The sequence below is a fragment of the Lontra canadensis genome, unplaced genomic scaffold (genome assembly GCF_010015895.1).
Source record: "Lontra canadensis isolate GAN:19392208 unplaced genomic scaffold, GSC_riverotter_1.0 scaffold52, whole genome shotgun sequence".
Classification (NCBI taxonomy): Eukaryota; Metazoa; Chordata; class Mammalia; order Carnivora; family Mustelidae; genus Lontra; species Lontra canadensis.
Window position 1 is genome coordinate 10,676,154 of NW_022631046.1, and position 25,454 is coordinate 10,701,607.

Genomic DNA, 25,454 nt, shown 5'->3' on the forward strand with positions numbered 1-25,454 from the left:
AGATAGATGTCTATGTTGTTACCAAGAAAGCACAGTATTTTTTGCTTCAATAAAAGATTACAAACTAAAAAAACTCATTTCCTTTCAGACTGATGCCATAATTTCAAGAATTGAAGGTTTTCTTCCTTCTAACATTCTGTGGCCTTTTCTGTACAAGATATAATCTTTTAGACAACAGTGCTTACATTTTCCGCCCCCGCAGGTTGTAAAAATCTGTGGACTAACTGTGGACTTTGGATAATGAACAAGAAAAAAAAAAAGGTGTTTTATATTATTGAAATAAATATTTGCTTACCTCTCCAAGCTTTTCCAATTTGATATAGGTTTCCATTTTTCCAAACCCAATTTCTGACTGAAAGCAAACAATTACAAATTTAGTATTCTTAAAATTTCAATCTGTTCCTTCCTCAATTTTTTTTTTAATATTATCCTTTTTCTTTTTAAAAGAGTGCACTTTATTTTTATTATTTCTTCTAAGGTAAGCTCCACACCAAACATGGGGCTTGAACTCATGACCCCAAGATTGAGCGTCACATGATCTATCAACTGAGCCAACCAGACACCCCTCTTCCTCAACTTCTGAAACTTCCTGATCTAAAGAGTGTCTTGAAATAGAAAAATCTGATTATAATTAAATTGTTGAACATCTGTCAAGTTTTAAAATACATCCAATGTTGGAACATTCAAAGGTTCTAAAACATCAAAGTTCACAATTAAAAAAAAATCATCTTTTTATATAGATTGGTTAACATTCTGCTAAGAAAAAAAATGTTTTCATTTAAGGCCCTGAGATTTTAAGACACCACAGGCATTTTAAGATACTAAAGAACTTTATAAAAGACAACTACATGATTTCCTTTTTAGCAAAACTGCAAAGTAAGTAATTTTCCTACATATTTTCCTTCACTAATCTTCGACTTCCCTAGGAAAGACTGCAAACAACAAAATACTACTTGTTTCAGGTTTTCTAACCAAAATGCAATGAAAAAGACAAGTGCAAGTCACACTCCATTATGGATCAGGAAACTAATGCAGAAGTAGTTAAGTCTAAATCTGACACCCCTACCCTTTCTCAAAAAGTCCTTAAAAATAAGTTTGTAAAACCACTGCTTTTAAACCTTGAGCTTGTTTGCCTCATTTCTGTATGGAGTCAATAAACGAAGTAGATGGAATACACCCAAATATGTAATGGAAACTTTAGTATTTAAAAACTAAAAACAAAGTCCTCAACAAAAAAATTTAAGGAAAAAGAAAAAAAAATACAGAGATGAAAACTCAGGGATTGAGAGAGCAGCAACAGATAAATTAAGAATTTTCTTAAAATTGCTTTCTCTTACTCCTTTGTAGGTCCTAGAAAAGGCAATAGTCTAAAGATTCACTTCTCACTGAGAATGGTGCTCATGCCCTTAAACAAATAGCCAGTGAAAGGAAACAATGTTTTTTTATACACAATCTCAGCTCTCAAAATTGTATAAATAACACTGGGTCCTTAAATACTATGTTTTAGTCCAATTCTAAAGGTTCAAATATGCAATTTTTCCACAAGTGTTGAATAAAATAAAAACAGTACTTGACAATTTGACTTAACATCACTTACCATGTTGGTAGGGTAAATTGCCCAAAGTTGAAAGGCCAAAAATAGCACAGGTCCCCCAAATAAGCTGTTATCTTTTTAAATTAAATTTTACTGTTTTTAGTAAAGCATAATTGACACATATTTAATCCTTTTGTTACAATGACTTATATCATGTTAAAAACTATGAGGAAAACTGTATGTCTAATAGTACTTAATTCAATTTTGCTAAACTAATAAAAACTACAGTCACAGGTGGTATTAATGGATGACTGCAAAACTTTTTGCCCTCTCTAAAATTCTTCTATGTGGTATTTTTAAGCAATTTTATTAAAAAAAAAATGAGGGACGCCTGGGTGGCTCAGTTGGTTAAGCGGCTGCCTTCGGCTCAGGTCATGATCCCAGCACCCTGGGATCGAGTCCCACATCCGGCTCCTTGCTCGGCAGGGAGTCTGCTTCTCCCTCTGCCTCTGCCTGCCTCTCATCCTACTTGTGGTCTCTCTCTCTCTCTCTGACAAATAAAAATTAAAAAAAAAAAAAAATGAGATTTTGGAACCGTCACACACCATCCACCCATGTACACTGTCTTATATGTGACTGAGAGATACCAAGTCCTTGCTTTCTATTATCAGTAACTGCAGAATAATAAAAACTACAATAGGTAACACTTTCCAAATACAAATGGAGTATGGAGTTTTTTAACTTTAATAGGGAAAATGTGGCAAATAGCCCACTATCTGGTACATGAGAGCCTGATCCTGAATAGTCTTTTAGTGTTATCTATTGCCTATTGAGCTAGGATCACAACTACTTTGAAAAAAAGCTAATTGCTAGGGTCACATAAATTATGGTAGAATGTGTTTATTTTCTTAGACCTATCTCTAGAATTCATGAAACTCACAAATATGGAACTACTGCACTTCTGCCATGAATTTTAAGTTTTGTGTCCTATCTTACATGAAGGGGAAAAAACTGTATTGATAATAAATGGAAACTAGTATAAACAAAACAATGAATGACCCTGAGAAATATAAAAATATCTTATAATAATAAGAACCATAAAGAAAAATATGACTGCAAGCTAGAAACTTTTTCTTAACAGGAGTTGGGAAATTTTCTTGTTCACTCTTTTATTTTAGGTAAGTAAATACTAGCACTCCTTTAAAACATTAAATACACTTTGGTCCAATGGTCTAGTGGCTATGACAAAAATGCTGATATTTGCTTTAAAGAGTATGTAAATGGACTACAAATTCCCTGTAAAGATAAAAATGTTATAGAGATTACTGTACTACATGAAGTATATAAGGAATAAACTAAGGGATAATCAAATATTGACATAACAAAGTCATTCTTCAGAGAATGACATTTAGTGAGATCATTAAAATATTCTGAAAGTCTGCTTTTTAAAAAGGTAAATACTGTACTATAATTATAAAGTTGAATTTAAATTTGAATAATCAATCTGTAAGATAAAGAGCATTACTGAATTTCATCATGCAGGCAGGCAGGAAATTCAGACAAAAGGTACAGTTACACTAGTGAATTATCTGCCAGAATAAAGTGTAACTACCTCATTTAATAATTTCCAGCCTCAAGGCTTTAATAATTACATGTCAATATTACTTACTGAATCTTTAAATGGAATTTTTAGAAAATTTTGCTTGCATTTTTATCTGCTGAACATGACAAGATTAACAATAGATATAATGACTAGCTTGTTGACATGCTCTCCTACAGAAATTATTCAGAGGACAGAGGACAAAGCTCATTTATTCAATATTTACCAAGTACAGTGTTAGGTACTGGGGATACAGTGAAGACGACAGAAATGATTCCAGCTTTCCTGAGTTCACAATCTAGACTGAGTTCCATCATTAGATTACTTTATGATAGTTTAAAAGTTTCATAAAAACAGAAATAGCTAAAGGAATCAAACAGCAAGTTTTATATTTTATTTTTTAAAGATTTATTTATTTTAGAGAAAAAGAGACAGAAAGAGTGCCACCACAAGCTGGGGTAGGGCCAAAGTGAGAGGCAGAGAATCTCAAACAGACTCCCCGCTGAGCACAGAGCCAGCTTGGAGCTCAATCCTAAACTCTGAGATCATGACATGAGATGAAATTAAGAGTCAGATGCTTAACTAACTGAGCAACCCAGGAGCCCCAACTTTATATATACTAGCTAAATATAAAATCTCCTTAATTCTACTTTCCCAACAAACGAAGATAATTTTTTGTTATTTCACTGCTCCAAGAGAATAGCTGGCTTTCTTGGCAGCCCAAATCAAATTCCTGTTCAGATGACTCTTATAGCATAAGCACATGAAAACTTTTTAAAAATCCAAAATAAATTATATAGCCTTTCTATAATTAAATATAACCTGTAAGTAGTATTGAGCATTATGGGAGATTTCCAGATTACTCTGGCTCTGCCAAGATAATCACCATCATAGCTGTAAATATTTTTTTTTCAAGTTTTTAAATTCTGGTTAGTTAACATATAGTGTAATATTGGTTTTAGGAGAATTTAGTGATTCATCACTTACATGTAACACCCAGTGCTCATGACAAAAGTGCCTTCCTTAAGAGGTATTAACATGCTAGCAATGTAGTCTGAGCTTAAAAACAAATGAAGGATGTGCAAAAGTTCTATAGATGCCATCCTAAAAGTGAATGCATATATAAGAAACACAGGGGACAAAGGGAGATTTTTTTCAAACATCCAATTCTCTCCCTGTGAGAATTATGGAACTACTGTTACTGATAGAAATGTCCGGGGCAGAAAAGAGATTGAGAACCTTTATTCTACTTGCTAATTTTGTCTTCCAAAAATTGTTACCATCAGTATGGTACTATCTTAATTCTGTTCATAATATACCAAAGGTACATTAAATTGTGAGTGGACTTTGAGTCTCACTTCCACACTCCATGATATATTTACTATTTCTAAGAGACATCAGGACTTGATACACTACTTTTTCACCTACTCTTACAAGTAAGAAAGGACATATGATATATATTGCTGAAGCCATAAATGAGAAATCCAAATCATTGTTAGGAAGAACAGATTCTGTGAATGTGTAAAACCTATAATTTAAATATAATGAGGCATATTTTCATAGACTTTCAATGTACTAGAGCTTAACAGTTTCACAAAAATTCCACTGAGCATGCCATCATTCTAAACGAATCAATGCTCTAATGAATCTTGTCTACTGGCACGTGGGCTTTCCACTCACTAATCTAATGTGTAACTAAATATGTTAAGAGTTAGAACAGCTCACTTCTACTCAACCATAAATGAATATTGAACAGCACTTCACCAATCCAATACACAAGATAAAAAAAAACTAAACGCAATGTGGTATCCTAGATGGGATCCTGGCACATAAAAAGGACATTAGTGGAAAACCAGGGAAATAATAAAGTGTGGAATAGCAGTAATATAGAAAATGCTTATTTCCTTAGTTGTGACACACTAAACCAAAATGTTAGTAACAGTAGAACCTGGGTATATGTATGGGAACTCTTTATATAATCTTTTAAATTCTTCTATAAATCTAACACTCTTCTAAAATGAAAAGTGTATTTAAATAAAAATAGGGAGAATTCAGTCAAGAGAGGGAAACTGAATATATATGAGTATACAGGATGGCAAAAATATTCTAAATCATCCTGAGGAGAAGGGATAGGAAGAAAGACAATTCCTCAAAATTAAAGGGAGGAAAGAGGGTGCCTGGGTGGCTCAGCTGGTTAAGTGTCTGCCTTTGGCTCAGGTCACAATTCTGGTATCCTAGGATCTAGTCCCACATCCAGCTCCCTGCCCTGTGGGTAGCCTGTTTCTTCCTATGACTCGCTCTCTCTCATGAATAAATAAATAAAATCTTTAAAAAAAAAAAAAAAAAAAAAGGAAAGGCCAGAATGTGTACAAGTTTGCATGTTTGTTATTCAAAAAAATAAGGGCGGTTTCTGGTTAATGGCGTCTCTCTTCTTTATCATATAGGACATCTGTATAGAGTGAGAGGGGAAGGATTAACCAGAGAAAGACAACATAGGGCAACCAAGCAATACTGAAGGTTCATTTTAGGCTGCTGCTACTGCAGATGATGATCATACACTTATAGAAGAATCAATTAGCTCTACTATAGGTCTCTCTTCATCAGAAACTGTGATTTGTTTCTTAATTGCTACTCAAAGGATTTATATTATTTTTACTACTCTACTGGTTTTACATTGCTATTAAATATGCAAAAATATAAAGTTTTATACTTTTAGAAAGACAAGGCTAAAATTTTATATTTTATCTTGAAAATATATTTTATTTTTTTAGATAAAGAGTGTATTATCCAGGGATGCATGGGTGGCTCAGTCAGTAAGGCATCTGACTCTTAATTTTGGCTGAAGTCAGGGTGTCCAGGTGGCTCAGTGGGTTAAGGCCTCTGCCTTCCGCTTGGGTCATGATCCCAGGGTCCTGGGATCAAGTCCCGCATTGGGGGGGGGGTCTCTGCTCAGCGGGGAGCCTGCTTTCCTTCCTCTCTCTCTCTCTCTCTCTCTCTCTCTCTGCCTGCCTCTCTACCTACTTGTGCTCTCTGTCAAATAAATAAAAATGGCTGAGGTCATGATCTCAGAGTTGTGACATCGTGCCCTGCACTGGGCTCCATGCTCAGCACAGAGTTTGCTTGAGATTCTCTCCCTCTCCCTCTGCTCCTCCCCCAACTTATGCACACTCTCTAAAATAAATAAATTTTGCAATAAAAGGAGTGTATTATCCATGGAAACATGCTCTAACACAGGTGAAGAATGTATTTCTTCTCCCATCGCCTTTCCATCCATTCCCTAACCCTTCCACTTCATACAAAAACCTAGCGAAGAATAATTTCCTAATATAATTCAAAAGAAACCACATGGTTTAGTTCAGCAAGGTAGATAAATAATGAAAAGGGTGCATTAGTAGAAACCAACTGGCATAATTAATCTGAAATCTATAAACCACTTTGGATCAAAAAGCAAGGAAGATGAGTAGGAATACTCAACCACAATAAAAACTCCATCACTTAACATTCATTAGAGGGCACTGTTTTCCTTAATTTCGTGGAGACTGGAAAAGATAGCTCATAAAGGACAGCTTTAAGAATTATGTGGTAATTAAATCATACCTTTAGTCCCAATGTGAACATTCCATAACTCCAAAATTTACCCTAAGTACTAATCTTTGATAAAAATCGACAGCCAAAGAACACTTTCAAATGGGTACTCAAATGGTAAAGCTACTTTTTAAAAAATGTCTCAGGCAGTGAAACAAAACTATAGTGATCATAAACCTACATACCAAAATCCAGTTGGCACTATACTTTTACTTTATTATACAATGATGAACGTCAAATAACAATATGCTCATGTGAGACACAGAATAAGGTAATTTTATTCTTTAGAATATGTAACCAAACACAAGTTTTTGGTGGATAAAAACATTCCATGATATAATATGTAAAAAGAAAAATAACAACTGCTAGCAATCCAGGAATCCTCACCAACTGCTCCTCCTTCAGACACAAAGTTCAGCTGACTACCAGAGGTCCTGCCTATTTTATCTCTATGGTCTGAGGATCTGGGTTCTTCTTCCCATTTCCACATGACTGCGACATCATCCCAAATTTTGAGTAAATTCCTAATCTATCTCCCTGCCTCTAGTCTTTCTGCCCTTCTACTTCATTTACACTTTTCCTGAAGCCACTGTTATGAACAAAAATGTGATTACGTCAGCCCTTCTTTAAATCAATACCTCTGAGGTCCATTACATAGGATGAATGAAGTTCAGACTTCTACCTGGCCTGATAGCCAAAGCTTTTTACAGTTTGGATTTATCCTATTCTTTCAAGCCCTATTCTTTAATCTTATTCCACATTTACCCTTCATATCAGTTATAATTTCCCCAACATACATACATTCATACTGTGGGTATTAGTACATCAAGTTTCCTCTGCTTAGAACACCCTTCTACCTGTTATCAACCTGACAAGTTCCTACCCATACTTCCAGAGCCAACTCAAGCACTCTCTCCTCTGTAAGCGTGTGATATGCAAAGTCATTTTACTTGCTTTCTCTTCCGTTGTTCCACAGCACTTTAATATGCACCCATTCTATAGGACTATAACCATCTGAAAGAGATCCTTACATATACAATCACCTGAACTTATGACACCATAAGTGACACCGCAACAGGGAAAGCTGACCTTTCAATCAGTGACGCTTAATGCAATTGCAAAGGTCAACAGCCATATGCTAGAAGATACCTGCAAGACATACAACTCACAGTTTCTTTATACAGAATGTATAAAGAATTTCCATAGATCAATAAGAAAAAGGCAGAAAAACCAGAAGAAGAGAGATGACAGACTTCAGCAGTTAAATAACAAAAGACGGTACGTCTAAATGGCCACTAAATACCAAAAAGGTGTTCAGCCGAAGGACGCCTGGGTGGCTCAGTCGGTTAAGCCACTGCCTTCGGCTCAGGTCAAGATCCCAAGATCCTGGGATTGAGTCCTACATCGGGCTCCTTGCTCAGCAGGGAGCCTGCTTCTCTCTCTGCCTCTTCCTGACACTCTGCCCGCCTGCCTGTGTGCTCTCTCTGACAAATAAATAAAATCTTTTTAAAAATAAATAAAAAGGTGTTCAGCTTAGTCATCAGAAAAATGCAAATAAAACCACAATAAGGTAACACTACACACTCACCAGAAAAGCTAAAACTTTTTTTTAAAAAAAGACAGTATCAAAAATTGGCTAAGGAGAATAAACAGAACTGTCAAATAATGATGTGAGTGTAAATTGGTATGACTACTTTGGAAACTCTTTTGACAGTGTTTAGGAAAGCTGAACATATGAACACAATCTGATCCAACAGTTCCACTCCTAGGTATGTACTCAACAAAAATGCTTACATATATTAACCAAAATACATGCACAAGAATGATGATAGAATCACTATTTGGTAATAGCCAAATACTAAAAACAGCCCAAATATTTAAGTGTCCATCAACAGGAAACTGAATAAAGTATAGTATACAATGGAATACCATGCAATCATAAGAACAAATGAACTATATGCAACATACTAGATGAAACATGAGCGTAACATTGAGCAAGAGGCCAGCCCAAAAAAAGAATACACAGTCTATTCTTCCATGTATTTTGTATAATATAAACGTGAATATATATTTTTATATATTTGTATAAAATGTATTTTAATAATTTATATAGTCAATTAAAGTTCAAAAGTTTACATATGAATAATCAGAAGTAACAAAAGCATCTTTTAAATAAGAATGTGAATGTATATGAAGATTTTAAAAAGTCTTGAGATATTAAAATATACTATAAGCATTATATAAAGAAAACAATGGAAAACATAGGTAAACCTAATCTTTGGCATGAGAAAGCAGGGATGTGGTTACAGATGAGGAAGTGGGAGGAGAAAGCGAACAGACAGGTGGCAGGAGGGAGTTTCTCAGATTTGGGTAAAAAAATTTTTTTTTTTTCAGATTTTTTATTTATTTGACGGACAGAGATCACAAGTAGGCAGAGAGGCAGGCAGAAAGTGAGAGGGAAGCAGGCTCCCCGCTGAGCAGAGAGCCTGATGCGGGGCTCGATCCCAGGACCCTGGGATCGTGACTTGGGCCGAAAGCAGAGGCTTAAACCCACTGAGCCACCCAGGCACCCCTTAGATTTGGGTAATTTTCTTTTATTGATTTGGGTACTGGTTACAAGGTATATTAACTTTGCAAAAATACAATGAGCTATACAATTATGGTTTATGTACTTTTCTGTATTCTTAGTATACATTTATATATTTAATACTTATTCTTTACTTCTAGCATATATCAATAAAATTTTTCCAAAAACTAAAATAGACTATACCTTAAATTATATTCCAATATATATCTTTAAACCCTTAAGAACTGGAAAGCAATAAAATCCAAAAAGGAATGTAATAAAATTTAGTTATTCAGAAAGTAAATATAAAAATTAATGTAAAATGTTTACACCCAGAAAAATCAAACAAACAGATTTGATAGCATAGATATAGAAGACTGAAAACTTACTAAAGAAGCTCTACGAGACCTTCGGCTCATTGGTTGATCAAACGGTGGACTGTTTATCTGCAATTTTTCAAGATATCCATCAGGTATTCTGATATCTGCAGGCAGTGATAACCGCTTATTTAAATCCTTTAAGAAAATAAAAGGAGAAAGAAGGTATTTGTAGGTAATCACAAATAGAAGAGACAAGAGCATTTCACTTTTGAATTCATGGGCTACTATATTATTTATTAATGATAAGTAACTAAGTCTTATTACAGTTTCAAAGTTACCCATGTTGACTTTATATAATATCTGAATGTAAATGCATTTACTGTAAGCAAAAGTATACAACATACTTCTACAGAAATGGTACTCTGCAACCCAGTTATTTCTCAGTCCTTTCATGTGGAATTTACTTAGACATTATTATACCATGTAGGAAGATGCAAAGACTACCACAAAATGTGACCAGTTTAATAACTAACCAAGCAGATACTGTAAGGTTTTGTACACAACACAGTGAGACAACTGAAATCTTTTATTATAGCTGTATCAATGGAAAGAAGTAAAAAGCAACAAAAATCTCAACTAAACAACCTAACTTTACACCTAAGGAAGCCAGAAAAGAACAATGTCCAAACTTAGTAGAAGGAAATGATAAAGATTAGAGTAGAAATAAATGACATAGGGGCGCCTGGATGGCTCAGTGGGTTAAAGCCTCACTGCCTTCGGTTCAGGTCATGATCTCAGGGTCGTGGGATTGAGCCTGCATCAGGCTCTCTGCTCGGCGGGGAGCCTGCTCCCAACTCTCTCTCTGTCTGCCTGTCTGCCTACTTGTGATCTCTGTCAAATAAATAGATAAAATTAAAAAAAAAAAAAAAAAAGAAAAGAAATGAAATAGAGACTAAAAAAAACAAAAAAACACACAAGAAAAAAACCAGATCAATGAAACTAGGAACTAGTTTGTTGAAAAGATCCAAAACTGGGGCACCTCGCTCAGCTGGTTAAGCATCCAACTCTTGATTTTTGGCTAAGGTCAAGAGATGGAGCCTGGGCTTTGTGCTCAGTGGGGAGTCTGCTCCAGATTCTCTCCTCCCTCTGCCCCTCCCTTGTGTGTGTGTGCATGCTCTCCCTCTCCCTCTCTCATATAAATATTTAACAAAAGGAAAGATCAACAAAAGTGACAAACCATTACCCAGACTAAAAAAAATTAAAATAAAAAAGAGAGAGTACTCAAAATCATAAAGGAAAAATGAGAAATAACTGACTCCACAGAAAAGCTAGGGATTGTAAGAGAATATTATGAAAAATTATAAGCCAGCAACCAGACAACCTAGAAGAAATGGATAAATTCCTAGAAACATGTAACAACCTCCCAAAACTGAATCAGGAAGAAATAGAAAATCTGAAAAGACCTATTACCAGCAATAAAATCGAAGAAGTTATCAAAAAACTCCCAACAAACAAAAGCCCAGGACCAGACAGTTTCACAGATTCGTCCCACCAAAAATTTAAATAAGAGTTAATACCTATTCTCAAACTATCCCAAAAAGAGAGGAAAGCAAGCTTCCAAATTCATTCCATGGGGCCAGCATTACCCTGATACCAAAACCAGATAAAGACAGCACACACAAACACAAATAACTGCACACCAGTATCTCTAACATAGACATAAAAATACTCCACAAAACATTAGCCAACCAGATCCAACAATACATGAAAAAAAATCAGGGGTTTCTGGCTAGCTCAGTTGGTAGGGCACTAAACTCTTGATCTGAGGATCATGAGTTCAAGCCCCATGTTGGGAACAAAGCCTAATTTAAGTATGAATATTAAATTTAAATATATATACACATGTCATTCACTAAAATTAAGTGGAATTTATTCCAAGGATACAAGGGTGGCTCTTAAAAGGCAGGCAGGGGGCACATTTCTATTCTACTCTATTTACTTATAAAATATGAACTTCGGAGAAACTTAAAAGGGAATCTTGTATATATTGTCACACGGAGAAACATAAATCCTATAAAACATAAATCCCTATTATCTATAATATAACCAAACTATAAAACAAATCTGAGATATATAGGAACTATGTAAATGTTTACTGAGAGATATATGACTCAAGTACAGAAATATATACCATATTCCCAAATGGTAAGACTAAATAATGAAAAGATAATTGTTCTCCCATATTAATTTTACATTTTAGATAATCCCAAACAAATCACAATAACATTATTATTAGAACAAATATTTAAAATCTATCTAGAAGCATACACAGAAAGTAATATCCAAAACATTCTAAGTAAGAATACATATGTGTATGCAAGATGTGGAGGATGTTAAGAAAGAAGTCTTTTCTGCTATAATAATAAACGAAAGTAAGAATATCATCAAGAGACTATCACCTTTGGGAAAAATATAAATACAGCTCAATGGAAGAATGAGAACGTTCAGATAAAAATCTTAATAATAAAAAAACTTTTAAACCTATGATTAAAATTATATTTATGTAATCTGATAAATGTATTCAGATATAATTTGTAGTGATATGAACAGATATCAAGTTGATCTCAAGAGCTGAAAATATTAATTTATCATTTAGAAAGCTGATACTGTTTTTACTGCTGTTTATCTGATTTAGAAGCAATATTTTATCAATGAAAATGCAAATCAACTAATAAGACAGATACCCCAAGCACTGTAATCTCAACTCAAAAGCACCAAAAAAATTTAATAATATTCTTAATTCAAAACAAGCTCAATTGTTTTGGAGAAAACTATTTTAATCTATAATATACACTGAAATAACATTCATAATCAATTTTGATATTAAGGTTATACATGAGGTATTAATTCTTTTATATGAAGACATAATTTGTATGTTCTATAGAAATTAGTAGGTATAATAACCCATAAAGGAAAGGAAACCTATATTTATAATATAAAGCAAAAAAAAAAAAGCTGGTGCTTATTTTATGTATACATTTTAAAATCTGAAATATTTATAAAATATTAAGTATCCAGATGAACCTGAAAAATATAATTAAAAACCTATTTTCTGAAAAGAAAAAAAACATTTTGCTGAAGTATCATTCTGAATTTCCAGTATTTTTGAAAATTCACATTTCCTTTACAGAGACCCTACATGTGTTTTGCAGACTGTTAAATACAATTAACGTATACTTGCCTTGGGATAGTAGATAATTAGAACAAAGGAAATATTCACAAGACTATTCTTTACTAATACAAAGAAACAATTTTCTTACACTGTCATGTGCCTTCATATTTACTATTTGATGTATATGTGTATTCATATACACAAACACACATACGCAGGCATATGGTTACCTCCATTGAGATCCGTCTATGTATACGATTTCTAAGACAAACACCCGTAGGTGACTGTACTTCATCAGATGATGTTCCAGAAGCTTGGTCACTCTCACCATCTGATCCCATTTTTAGATTTTCATGAACAATATCTGTATCACAAAATGAAACATCATTTATCTTCAAAGAGAGGCATTATACCTTACTATATCACAATTTATTATCACTACAATAGACAGCCAACACATAAAATCATAACAAAGTTTTTTTGTTTTTTTTTTTAAAGATTGTTATTTATTTAACAGAGAGAGATCACAAGTAGGCAGAGAGCGAGAGGAGGAAGCAGGCTCCCTTCCCAGCAGAGAGCCCGATGTGGGACTTGATCCCAGGACCCCGAGATCATGACCTGAGCAGAAGGCAGAGGCTTAACCCACTGAGCCACCCAGGCGCCCATAACAAAGTTTTTTACATTCTGGTTGCTCTGTGTAGCTAATAGATCCAAATGTAACTCAGATGTCTTCAAACACTAGTTAGAAACCTTTCACACTCTGATTATGAAAAACGATGCAAACAACATCCAAGTTATTATCAAGAGCTGAATAATAAAATTACAGACTGGAAATACCACAAGGATTATTTAGTCAGTTCTCTCATTTTCCAGATCCTGGAACTAAGACTTTGAAAGGTTAAATGATTTTTCAAAGGTTACACAGCCTAAAGGCAGAGCTAAAATAGAAACCTGGTCTTCTGCCTTTTATTTAGCTTAGTATTTTTTCTGTAAAATAATGTGCCACTGGGTCTACAGTCAAATGATCTACTTCTTTGAATATGCTTTAAAAAAAAAAAGTTTTCAAAGCCACTAATGCAGCTTCCCCTCTCCAGTGTTAAAAATTAAAAAAAAACTTAAAAATTCAAAAATTATTTTCTAAATATCTATTTAATTATAGAAATAAGTTTGTGACCACCAAAAACCTGTTTGGAGGAAAAAAATACATTTAAATTACAATACAAAGTGGCATCATTCTTTTATTATTATTAAAGATAAAAGTTAAATGGGAGAAGAGAGGAGGAAGATTAATTCCATCTGGTAATATTAAAAACAAACTTATATACATGTATATTACCTGCTCCATATTTACATTTGTCAATCATCCTGTAATTCATCTAGCAAGAGTTTCACACCAGAAACAAATGCTAGATATAAAACACATCTCTCACCACAGTTTTCTTTATACAATTATTCATCCTCCAAAAAGTATCATATTGCTTCATGCTAGAGTGCTTTGACACAACACACTTTCCCCCTCTTTTATCCATAAGAGATGCCTTTCCCCAATTTACCAATTTGGTGAACTCATACTTATTTTTCAAAACTATGTTCATTTGTCATCACTCAGTGAAATCCTTTCTACTCTCAGACACAGATGACTATTGTGTCCACACTTACCACATCCACTGCACTGAAGTGCATTTTTTGGTTTCAGATGATTTTGTACCAAGTTATGAGATCCTTGGGGGCAAGATTTAGCTTATTCACTTTTGTATTCCCCAAAATGAACAAAGTTCCTGGTGTTTAAAAGGTACTCAACAAATAATCCAATAATGAATATTAACTAAAAATCAAAGAATGCACTAGATAAGTGTACTACTTCTTTCAATGAAATGTTATATGAAATACCAGTATGTAAAACAAAATAGTATTTTATAGTTACAAATTTGTATTTTTAAAGAATATATGCTTTATGAAAATGAGAACTGTTTAACAGAAAACTGAACTCAAGGATCTTATCAAATCAGACTTAAAATTCCTTTATTTTTGTTTTTTGTCTTCAAACCATTTTTTTTTTTTTTTTTTAGAGAGAGTGAGTGCATGAGTGGGGGGTGGGGCAGGCAGAGGGAGAGGTAGAATCTTAGGCTGATTCCACACCCAGTGCAGAGCCCAACAAAGGGCTCGATCTCGCAACCCTGAGATCATGACCTGAGCTAAAATCAAGTCAGATGCTTACCCAACTGAGCCACCCAGGCACTCCTTGATAACCCATTATTGAGAAAATTCTTACACTGATAAGCAGTTGCAAATATGATAGTTTATAATAGACTTATACATAATTTCAGAATATACTCCAATTACATAAAGATCTCTAGAGAAATTTTACGTGAAGATTTGAACAAAAAATTAACTTGGCAATAAACTGTAATGGTAACTGATTCCTAATTTGATGGTATACAACACATATGAGTCCAAGTATTCTTTTCTGTCACACTTTTAAAATGTTAAAGATAATTTAACTATGCCTTCTATTTCTGGGAGAATCTGAAACCTTCCTTCCTCAAGGAAATGTTGAGTAAAATGTAATAATATTTTAAAGTGTATAGCTGAGTTTGCAAGCATTTGTGCATAATACCAAGGAAGAAAAGACAAAGAGAACTGAGAGTCAAAAGCTGTTATGTATAGATTAACTCTGTTATTCTCTCAGGGAGGGGTCGTAGATCTTGGTAACAAGGTGTCCGGGTTTAGCTGCCATACTGGGATTAAAGGGGAAGTGTCAGATGTCCAAGGTGCAAGTGAGAGTTTCCTAAAGAAAGGCATGAGACTCTCAAAGTAATAAAAGGGCAGACTTAAATCTGTTCTACTGCAAAAGGACTACAAAGGAGCATATGAACCTCAGACTATGAATAAATACTTGAGTACCACCTGACTCAACCAAGAAACTGTTCATGTCATTAACAAACAAGTATAGTTCCAACATGAGTATCAGTATTTTAATTTCCATTAATAAGAGAAAAGTGAAACAATGAAGGCTTATGTCAAAATTTCACTCATTTGTCACTGGTGTGAGCAACTTCTTCGCTGAATCAGGTAATAGTTTTTGAGTACTGAAAGAATATTTACTTCTCAGATGGCTCAATTTTGTGCCATTCACAACTGTAAAAGCTACAGATACAACAAATACTTTCAATTATTACTTTCTTAAATTCAGAACCAAAATCAGCAAATATGACCTATTTTTATACAGTTCCTAAGCTAAAAATATTTTCTATATCATTAAAGAGTTATTTTAAAAAGAAAAATATGCAACAGAGACCATATGTGGCCCACAAAACCTGAAAAATTTTACAATCTGGACCTTTGCAGAAAAGTATGCCAATCTAGACAACATAACAACAACAACAACAATAAAAAAAAATAGCTACATTCAGTACATTCAGAAAGTTTAAAAAACTACAGTCAGAAAGTTTAAAAAAAAAAAAAAAGACCATTAAGTTACCTAATCTGCTTCCATTTCTGGGCATTGCCATGAAGGATCCAAGGCTTCCTCCAATAACGCTATGTGGTCTCCTCAATGGGGGCTTCTTGAAGGACCCTGTGTACTGGTGGAGGAAGGAATGCATACTGTGAGAGGTTGGAGGCCTGCCATTCTTCACAATAGGCTCTGTGGTTCACAGTATCCAAAATCATTCCATTAACAGCCCAAGATCCAGGATCACATGAGAAGGATTGAGAAAGCAAAACAGAAAACAAAAGGTTTATGAGATCAGTAACATTTAAGAATTCTTTGGCTATCTATACAAAGAACCAGAATTAAAATAATTTCCATGAAAAAATACTTAGAGAAAATGCTTTAATATTTGAAATTGGTTTAATCACTTAAGTATCCACTTCTTTTATAACCAAAATTGGTTAGCATTCAAAACTAACACAGCCCATAGATTTTATCCATTTGCTTATTTTAATATATCCCAAGCTTGTTTCCAAACTACCCCCACATTTACTAACTGCCTCATATATGCCTTATAATTAGGCATGCTACAGAATATAAAGACATAGTCATGACCTAAAGGCATTTATATCCTTCCCTTCTAGACATTCAAAAGGTATGTCAGTTAATAGATAAACACAGAAGTACTTAAGCACATATCAATATAGAGGTTCTTAAAATTATTACCCAAAATGTGGGATTTTTAATATAAAGTTTTTTTTAAGAAATCACAGACTTATAAACAAGCAGAAACATTTACAAAATATAATACTTAAAAGTGATTTAATTATAAATGGGAGAAATCCCATTTTGTAATGCTTATGAGGAATTTCATGATTGCTTTCCACCTCTAAAGAAGAGCTCTAATATAGGTTAAAGACATGATGAAGTCTTCTATGACAAATAATTAGCCTTTTGTATTATAATTATGTTTTACTGGTAGTAGCTAAGGAATTTTAAAAGGAACTGGGCTTCTCTGAATATCTTTTCTCTTCTAAAATGGAGCCAGCTCTTCTTTTGTAGTTGATCATCAGGAGTAGGAATATCTCCTGATGTGGGTATTTCCCCTACCTGTAAAGCTTTATCAGACACCAAGAACAAGAAAACCAAGTGGCCTGCATCTCTACTGATAATGGCTGCATAAAAGAAAATGGGAAGAAGAGGATGGGGCCAAAGCGTCCTTAGGGCTCAGATAGAGCCCAAATTATCTAATTTGTGTAGAATACCAGACTGGAAAAAAGAAAAGTACCTAACTCGTAATAGATAACATCTGTCCAAAGCATCCCATGGCTTATATATTCCTTGGCAGTTGCTGGCTGATCAAGGATGTGGGGGATCTTAACTTAAGCCTAGTAAAATAACCAATGATTTAATAATGAATGGGGAAGGGGCATCTGAAACAAATGCAAAAATTGAATATTCAGTGTAGGATACAAGCTAGAATATGTAAGAAAAAATTTTCTCTTTCTAGGTTATAGTATTTCATATCGGGAATCATAATAAAATACAGAAATAATCTGTCTAGAGACATATTTTAGTTGCTGTATAAAGTTATCCTGGGGATTAGAGCTTTACAGTCTTAATATAGGAGAAAAAAAGGAGAGCATAAAAACATTCAATTATTAAGGGGACATTTATTTATTCTATGCCTACCATTCCAGGTCCTGGGCATTAACAAGTGAAGAGAACAAGCAAGCTACTACTCTCTAAGATTATAAGATCTTATGGAGGGGAAACAAATAAGAAACTAATGAATAATAAAAACATCAGATATGATAGGTAATATACAAAAGAGGTATAAAATATATAAATATAAATATATATATATTATATATATAAAAATATTTTGTTTTATATAAAATATATAAAAAATAAAGGTGTAGCTATTTTACACTGGATACTGAGTAAAGTTCTCTCTGTAGAAGTATTTTTGACAGAGATAGAAATGCAAGAAAGAGCCCATCTTGGGAAGATAGGTGATGGTGAGTTAAAAGATATTCCAGAAGATAAAGCTACTGCAAAAGTCGACATGTAGCAGGAGTCTGACTTGCTAGATCCTCAAACTTAAGCATGTTTCAGTATCACCCTCAGAGACCTGTTAAAATACAAGACTGCTGGGCTCTACCCCCAGACCTCCTGACTCAGTATATCTGACACAGAATCCAAAAATGTGCATCTCTAACAAATTCTCAGGTGACGCTGACGTTGCTGGTCTGGGGATCAAACTCTGAAAACATTGTGTTAGAGGAACACAGAAAAGGCAAGTGTAGCTGTACTACATATATTTAGTGCGGTCAGAGAGATAAGCATGTTTGTATGTAACCATAAAAGTTCAAATTTTATTCTGAAATTGGAATTAGTTATGGTAGCTTTGAAACAGGCAGTAGTATGATCTCATTCACGTTTTAAAAACATCATTCTGAGAGGTCAGGGATGGTGGGAGGTAAGAGGTGGTATAACTATAAAGAGGTAGCATGAAAGGGATCTCTTTCTGATAATGGAATACTTCCTTCTCCTGACTGCAGTGATGGTTATACAAACCTACATTTGATAAAATGACAAAAACTATACTCACATTTATTCCAGTATTAATTTCATGGGTTTGATAATGGTCTACAATTAAGAAAGATGTAACTAAGGGAGGGAACTGAGAGAAGAGCACAAGGAACCTCTCAGTACCACATTTGCAACTTAGTTTGTTTAAAGTAAGTTGTTTACACTTTTAAATTTTTAAAATTTAAAAATTTTAAACATCCTCTTGCTGCTGTTGAACAGATGAGAGGGAATCAACAGAGGGGAAACGGAAGGAAGAGACTATTATAGTCTGGCCTGGCCTAGAATGGAGAGAAGTAGGCAAATTTAGGATATATTATAAAGATAGAACCAAACGGCTAGCAGACATGGCTGCAAAATTACTTTCATACATACTCTCCCATCCAGCTTTTAGTGAGGACCTATATTAAAAAACATCTATCTAAAGAAAAATTTTAAAGCTGCAATAGCTGGAAACATGTTATCAAGCATATAAATGACTATCATTAATAGTTTTTAAAAATTATTTATGTAATAAATACAAAGGAAAGTAGAATAGCAGAAAAGGCGAGAAGGGGGAAACAGAACAGTGAAGGAGAGAGAAAAATCAAGGATAATTACTGATTTTTTAGTTTTAAGTGGTTTAGGTTAAGTGAAGGAAGTTGGAAAAGAAGCAGATTTGGGGGGAAGGAAATCAAGAATTCTGGTTTGGTAGTATTAAGTTTGACTCTTATTAAACACCTATGTGGAGAAGTCAACTAATATCTGGATATGAATCTAGAGATCCAGACAAAAGTCCTGACTAGAAGTATAGATTCAAAGTAGTCAGTATACACATATTATCAGAAATCATGGAACTGAACAACATCAGCCTAAGGAGAGTGTACAGAAAGGAGAAGGGGGTCCACGAATCATAAAATATCCCAACATTTCAAGAGTATGACAGCAATGAACTGGGCAATTCATGAAGATAATATGTTGCATTTTAAAAAAATGGAAATTTTTAGGACATCATGCTAAGTGAAAGAAGTCAGACACAAAAAGACAAATATTGTATGATTCCACTTATGTGAGGTACCTTGAACAGGCAAATTCACAGAGACAGAAAGTAGAATGTTGTTACCAGGGACTGAGGGAAGGAGAAAACAGAGAGCTATTATTTAATGGGTACAGAGTTTCGGTTTGGAATGATGAAAAAGTTCTGGGGATAGATGGTGGAGATGTGATGGCTGCATAACAATGTGAATGTACTTAATGCCACTAAAACCAGAAACTTCCAAATGGTTAAAATAGTAAATTACACATTATGTATAATTTAACATAATTTTTTAAAGTAATGGAAATCTATATGAAAAACAGCATATCTTTCTTATTCTACAAAGTAGTTAGTTCAAAGTAAGACTTCCCAATGATTTTTTTAACATCATAACATGTCAATCACTATGATTTTATGCATCTTATTCACTTGGATCTTCCGATTATGTGAACTACTCTGAGCAGGAACATACAATTTTGTAGCCCATCCCGTACTCTTCGTCATTCCCTACTCCTAATCCTGCTCTTACAAACACTATTAATATCAGATCCTAATCAGACCCTACACACATCCATAGTCTGTGCTTTCAACCTCATCCTCTCATGGACCTCTGCTATTTGTAGCAGTTAGGCACTACTTAGAATTTATATGTCATCCACTATTGTAAAAAAACCTGTCACTGCTATCACGTATCAGATCAGAAGAAAGGAAACAACCTGGGAGTACAACAAAGTTTCATAATATCCATCAATTAGGCTTGTTGACTCTAAACATCATAATAAACTGACCCAGTGCACAGACTGAGTAATAAAGAAAAGAAACTGGACTATCTGGAAAATTACATTTCAAGCTTTGTTTGCCTTTTAAGGTTTCTTCAGATTTTAAATAATCATGAGAAGCAGCATTCTGTTAAGTTTTATTATACTTCCTAATAACATTAAGATGCAGTTTTCTTAGTTGAAGAATTTCAGTTGAAAAAAAAAAAAAGTAATTTTTGTTGTAGCTGCAGTTGAGAGCCCCAAATAGTATATATAAAACAAAACACTTTTTTTAGTGCAACTGTGATTTATTTTCCATCTCATATTTAAATTGTCACCTATTCCCCTCATCAAATTCAGTAATTTTAATGTATCTTCTCATCAGAGTAAGGTTAACTACTTAGACAAGATCCTGAAATATCTTAACTTTCTATGCTATGTCTAAAATACTATTAAGACAATCACTGGGGTGGCTGGGTGGCTCAGTCAGGTTAGGCATCCCACTCTTGATTTTAGTTCCGGACATGATCTCAGGGCAATGAGACTGAACCGCACAGATTCTCTCTTCCTCTCCTTCTGCCACTCCCCCCACCCTCTCTTAAAAACAAACAGACAAACAAAAAACAAAACAAAAAAACCCCACAGGGCTTAATAAAAATACCAAGAATTCAAAGGGGGTTTGAAGGAGAATTAAGGATTTTGCTCCTGGTACAAAAAGTAAGACATAAAACTGTCTTTTGAGTTTTGACCCAAATGCAAGATGTGTCCCCCTCCTACATGTAAGTTATATCCAAATTATTATTATTAAATTTTCTACTGAACTCATCTATTTCTCCTCTCCCCTATTACAACTAGCCAGACAGACTTGAGTAAATAATGATCCTCTGAGAAAAGAGATAAACTGAGGCTTGAGTAAGGTAACTTACTTACTCAGAGTCATACAACTAATGAGGGTATAAGTGTATTAGTGTACCCCAAATTCTAATCCATGACTTCTAACTTGAAGTCTAGAGCCCTTTACATTGTATCTTTCCCTCTCTCACAACAAAGACATCTACATTCAGCAGAAATGGGTAGGGGTATTCATTCATGTTTTCACCCACAGCCACAAATTTCTAACAGAAGAATTTCAGGTAGAGGCAAGAAAGGCTTGCCAGAGAATGTGTACTTCATGACATACTGTCAGTCATTCCTGCAACTCCTTCCTTGTTATTATTAGGACATCCCTAGGGTTATTTCAGTTTTGAATATGCAGCCTTGTTCTATAAATTTCATCAGGATTTTACCTTTTAATCCACTCAAAGAAGCTCTTTTCATTTTATATCAACATCTGTGTACTACTACAGAACTGCCAAACATGTGAAATATTATATGTTGATCTACTATTAAGTGTGCTAAATATTATGGATAGACCCTGCAGTAAATATAAAATAAGGAGAGTAAGATTTACTCACATCATGAACCTTGTCTTCTATGGTCCACATGCATATACAATGTTAAAAAGCTGCGATGAAGCCTCAAACAGGAATTTCACAAACTTACACTTTTAAGCTGTATTAACTTAGGTTAACTTAAAAATAGTTATTTAACAGCCAGGATAATATTATAGAAATTATTCTTATTTAAGAGACAATAAAAAACAAAGATAAACAGGATAGGAGAATCCATAAGGGTTAGAGACTAGGTATAGTAACACTCCTGGAGTAAAAATGAAACACTCCAATTAAGTAAGTAATAAGCAAAAGTCACAGTCTTCTGTTTCCTAAGTGAACCAGAGAACAAGACAAAGAAACAAACAAAAGGAGCTATTAGGAACTTATTGGAAAAGTAAATTCACATTCAATTTATAAAGTCATTAAAAGGGGGAAGCATCTCTCCTTCCCTCTCCTCCCCAGCCCCCAAATACTTACCATTATCCTTGCTACTGTTTTCTTCAATAGTCATTTGCTCTGCCAATTCAGACAATGATTCATCAATAGTCTGGCTTCCTCGAAGAGTGAGGGATAGCCTTCTCTTAAATTTTTTCATCCTATCAACTGAATGCGACTTGAAATATCCTAAAAGAAGAGAACAGAATGAAAACAAAATTAAAGCTCTTAAATATTTTAAAGCTTAAGAAAAATGTCATTCTGAGTTTACTGAGAATCTTCCAACCAGGAATATAAAAAAGAAATTCTCATGCCCACAATCACCACAAAATCCAAACCCATCAAGATCTAGTCACTTTGATTAATGCTATATTTATGCCATATCACCAGTAGAGCAGGAGAGTTTACAAAACTAAATTAAAATACAGGTTTGCAGCAACACAACCGAATTTAGAAGGATTAGAAATTTTTCTAAAATGTGTTTTTTAAAAACCAATATAGTTAAAATATCAATACTATTTTGATGCGTAGGTCCCATCATTATAAATGTCAACCATCACATTGGAAGCAGTGTTATCTTGATATATAAATGGGGGAATAGGAGAAGTGAAAGGGGCTGGAAAGAGAATAAAGAATGATGTTTGATACTTTATTAAATAGCTCCAACAGGAATTTTCTTTTTTAAGTTCTTATTTAACCAATATATTGCATTTCCCCCCCGCCTTGGTCAGCTGTTAGGAACCTCTCTTCCTGTTATCCTAACAATGCCAAGTTTTAGAAGGAAGAATGAAAGCCAAATTCATAGCACTAAATGCATACCCATTACTATATACACTTTCATAGCACTTAATTCATTAGGTTTTCTTAACTCTGAAGAGTAGACTATCTATAGCAGCTACAATATCCAATTTTCACAAATAAACTAATAACTTCAAAAAAGTTCCCTGGCTGAAGTCAAATGGACAATAAATAATAGAGCTGAGATTTAAAACTAGGATTATCTTTTCCTCCACAATTTAACCTCTCTGAAATTAGGAGATAAAATTGGAAAAAAAAAAAAAAACAGCCTCTTTTTTTCTTAGTGGTACATACAGCAATGGTACAATTCATAGTAGAGTCTCAAATAATATCAAACAAGGATTTGCTGCCAAAACAAATTCCTCAGTAATTTACTTGCAACTTCTTTTCTAATTTACTATTTCTTACTTGGGATAAGGAACTTTACCAGATTACAAACATAATATAACCATTAGCCCAACTAAAAGTATGAGCCTTTAAACTCCCCTGTACTAAATACATGTTTTACCATCCAGCTCTGGGCATCTACTTTGAATCTCTAAATATTTCGCTTATTTTCTCACTCTAAGGTCTACAGAAGTAGCTAAATATGCTGAACAAGTGAACTCTACATAAGGTGTTATATGAATAAATTTTATTGGCTCTAAGGCTGAGGGGAGGGTACTGAGTAGAAATTTGTGACAATATTATATTTTACCAACTTTTTACATGCTTATTAAAAAAATTCATAACAAAAATATAAAAAAACCACACACACTAAAATAGCAATAGTGTAGTTAACTACACTCTAATGAGGACTCTTTTTATCCTTAAGCACTAACACAACTGCTATTTTTTGGTGAGATACTGAAAAACCCCTCTTCCTTAGAAAAGGACAAATCCATGGTACTGAGTATGATATACTAAGTTATCTTCCAGTTGACTAATCCTCTTTTTAGCTGTCTCTAATCAAGTTAAAACCATCTATAGTTACTATATTTTTCAGTTCTAGAATTTCTATTTGATTTTCTACAGATTCCTGTTCTCTAGTTACATTCTCCACCTTGCTATCTATTTTTGTGGATAGATTTTCATACTCTAAAGCTCTTGTCTGTAATGTGGTGTCTGCATAACCTATTTCTATTGTTGACTTATCTCTGTTGGTCCTGTGTATGCCTAGTAATTTTTAATTGAATGTTACACATTGTATGTAATGACTGCATGAAAATATGTATGAAAAGTATAGAGGCTCTAGATTATGTTACCTTCTTCCAGAGATTATTTAATTTTTTTCTAACAAGCAGTCAGAGTAGGAGCAGATCACCTTAATCCAATCAAGGACTGAGCTGCCATGAGACTGGGTTTCAAACACCATTAATACTGGTCTATCTCTGATTTGTTCCCACTCTTAGTGTGCCCCCTTCAAAGGATTCCAGCTACAACCCTAGGGCTAGAACAACAACAAAAAACTATTGAAAGCTCCACTCAACTTCCTCAGTTGCTTTTTTTTTTAATCCCTTCTACAATGTTCAGCTTTCATTGTCTTACCCAAAATAACTTAGTTAGAAAACACCTCAGAGGGAAACCAGCATGGAATTATCTCCCTTCCCTCCTGAATCTTAACTCCTTAAGGTGTGACTAACTTCAAAGCTTGACAATGCCTTCAAACTCATTTTTTCCCTACCTGTCAAATAGTTCTCTGCAGGGCATGTAATATAATACAAGTTGCTCTATAATAGGCAAAAATGGAAGTGCAGGTGTGGATTAAAAGAGATAATATATTTGTGACAGCACCATACTGTTTTGATTATTACAGCTTTGTAGTAGATCTTTAAATCTGTAATTGTGTTACCTCCAACACTGTCCTTCTTTCTCAAGATAGCTATCGCTATTAAGGGTCTTTCATGGCTCCATACAAATTTTACAATTATTTGTTTTAATTCTGTAACAAAATGTTATCGGTATTTGGATAGGCATTGCACTGAATCTGTAGACTACTCTGGGTAGTATGGATATTTTAACAATACTAATTCTTCTAATCGATGAATATGGAATATCTTTCCATTTATTTGTGCTGTTGTCAATGTCTTTCATCAATGTCTTATAATTTTCTGAGAACAGGGTTTTCACTTCCTCGGTTAAGTTTAAGCCAGGTATTTTATTCTTTTTGGTGTATAGTATATTACTTACAATAGCGGAGATCTGAAAGCAGCCTAAGTGTCGATCAATAGATG

General features: G+C 34.0%; 1 protein-coding gene across 2 annotated transcripts in view; it reads right to left on the reverse strand.

Annotated features, from left to right (window-relative positions):
* Positions 1-25,454, reverse strand: part of CDK17 (cyclin dependent kinase 17) — a 109,662-nt gene that overhangs the window by 16,940 nt on the left and 67,268 nt on the right. For both annotated transcript variants that reach the window (XM_032874278.1, XM_032874279.1), the window contains exons 2-6: positions 22,486-22,632; positions 16,259-16,423; positions 13,008-13,141; positions 9,675-9,800; positions 296-352 (exon numbers count right to left, since the gene is read on the reverse strand). In XM_032874278.1, the coding sequence (XP_032730169.1) occupies positions 296-352; positions 9,675-9,800; positions 13,008-13,141; positions 16,259-16,423; positions 22,486-22,603 (600 nt within the window). In that variant the 5' untranslated portion in view covers positions 22,604-22,632. The remainder of the gene's footprint in view (positions 1-295; positions 353-9,674; positions 9,801-13,007; positions 13,142-16,258; positions 16,424-22,485; positions 22,633-25,454) is intronic.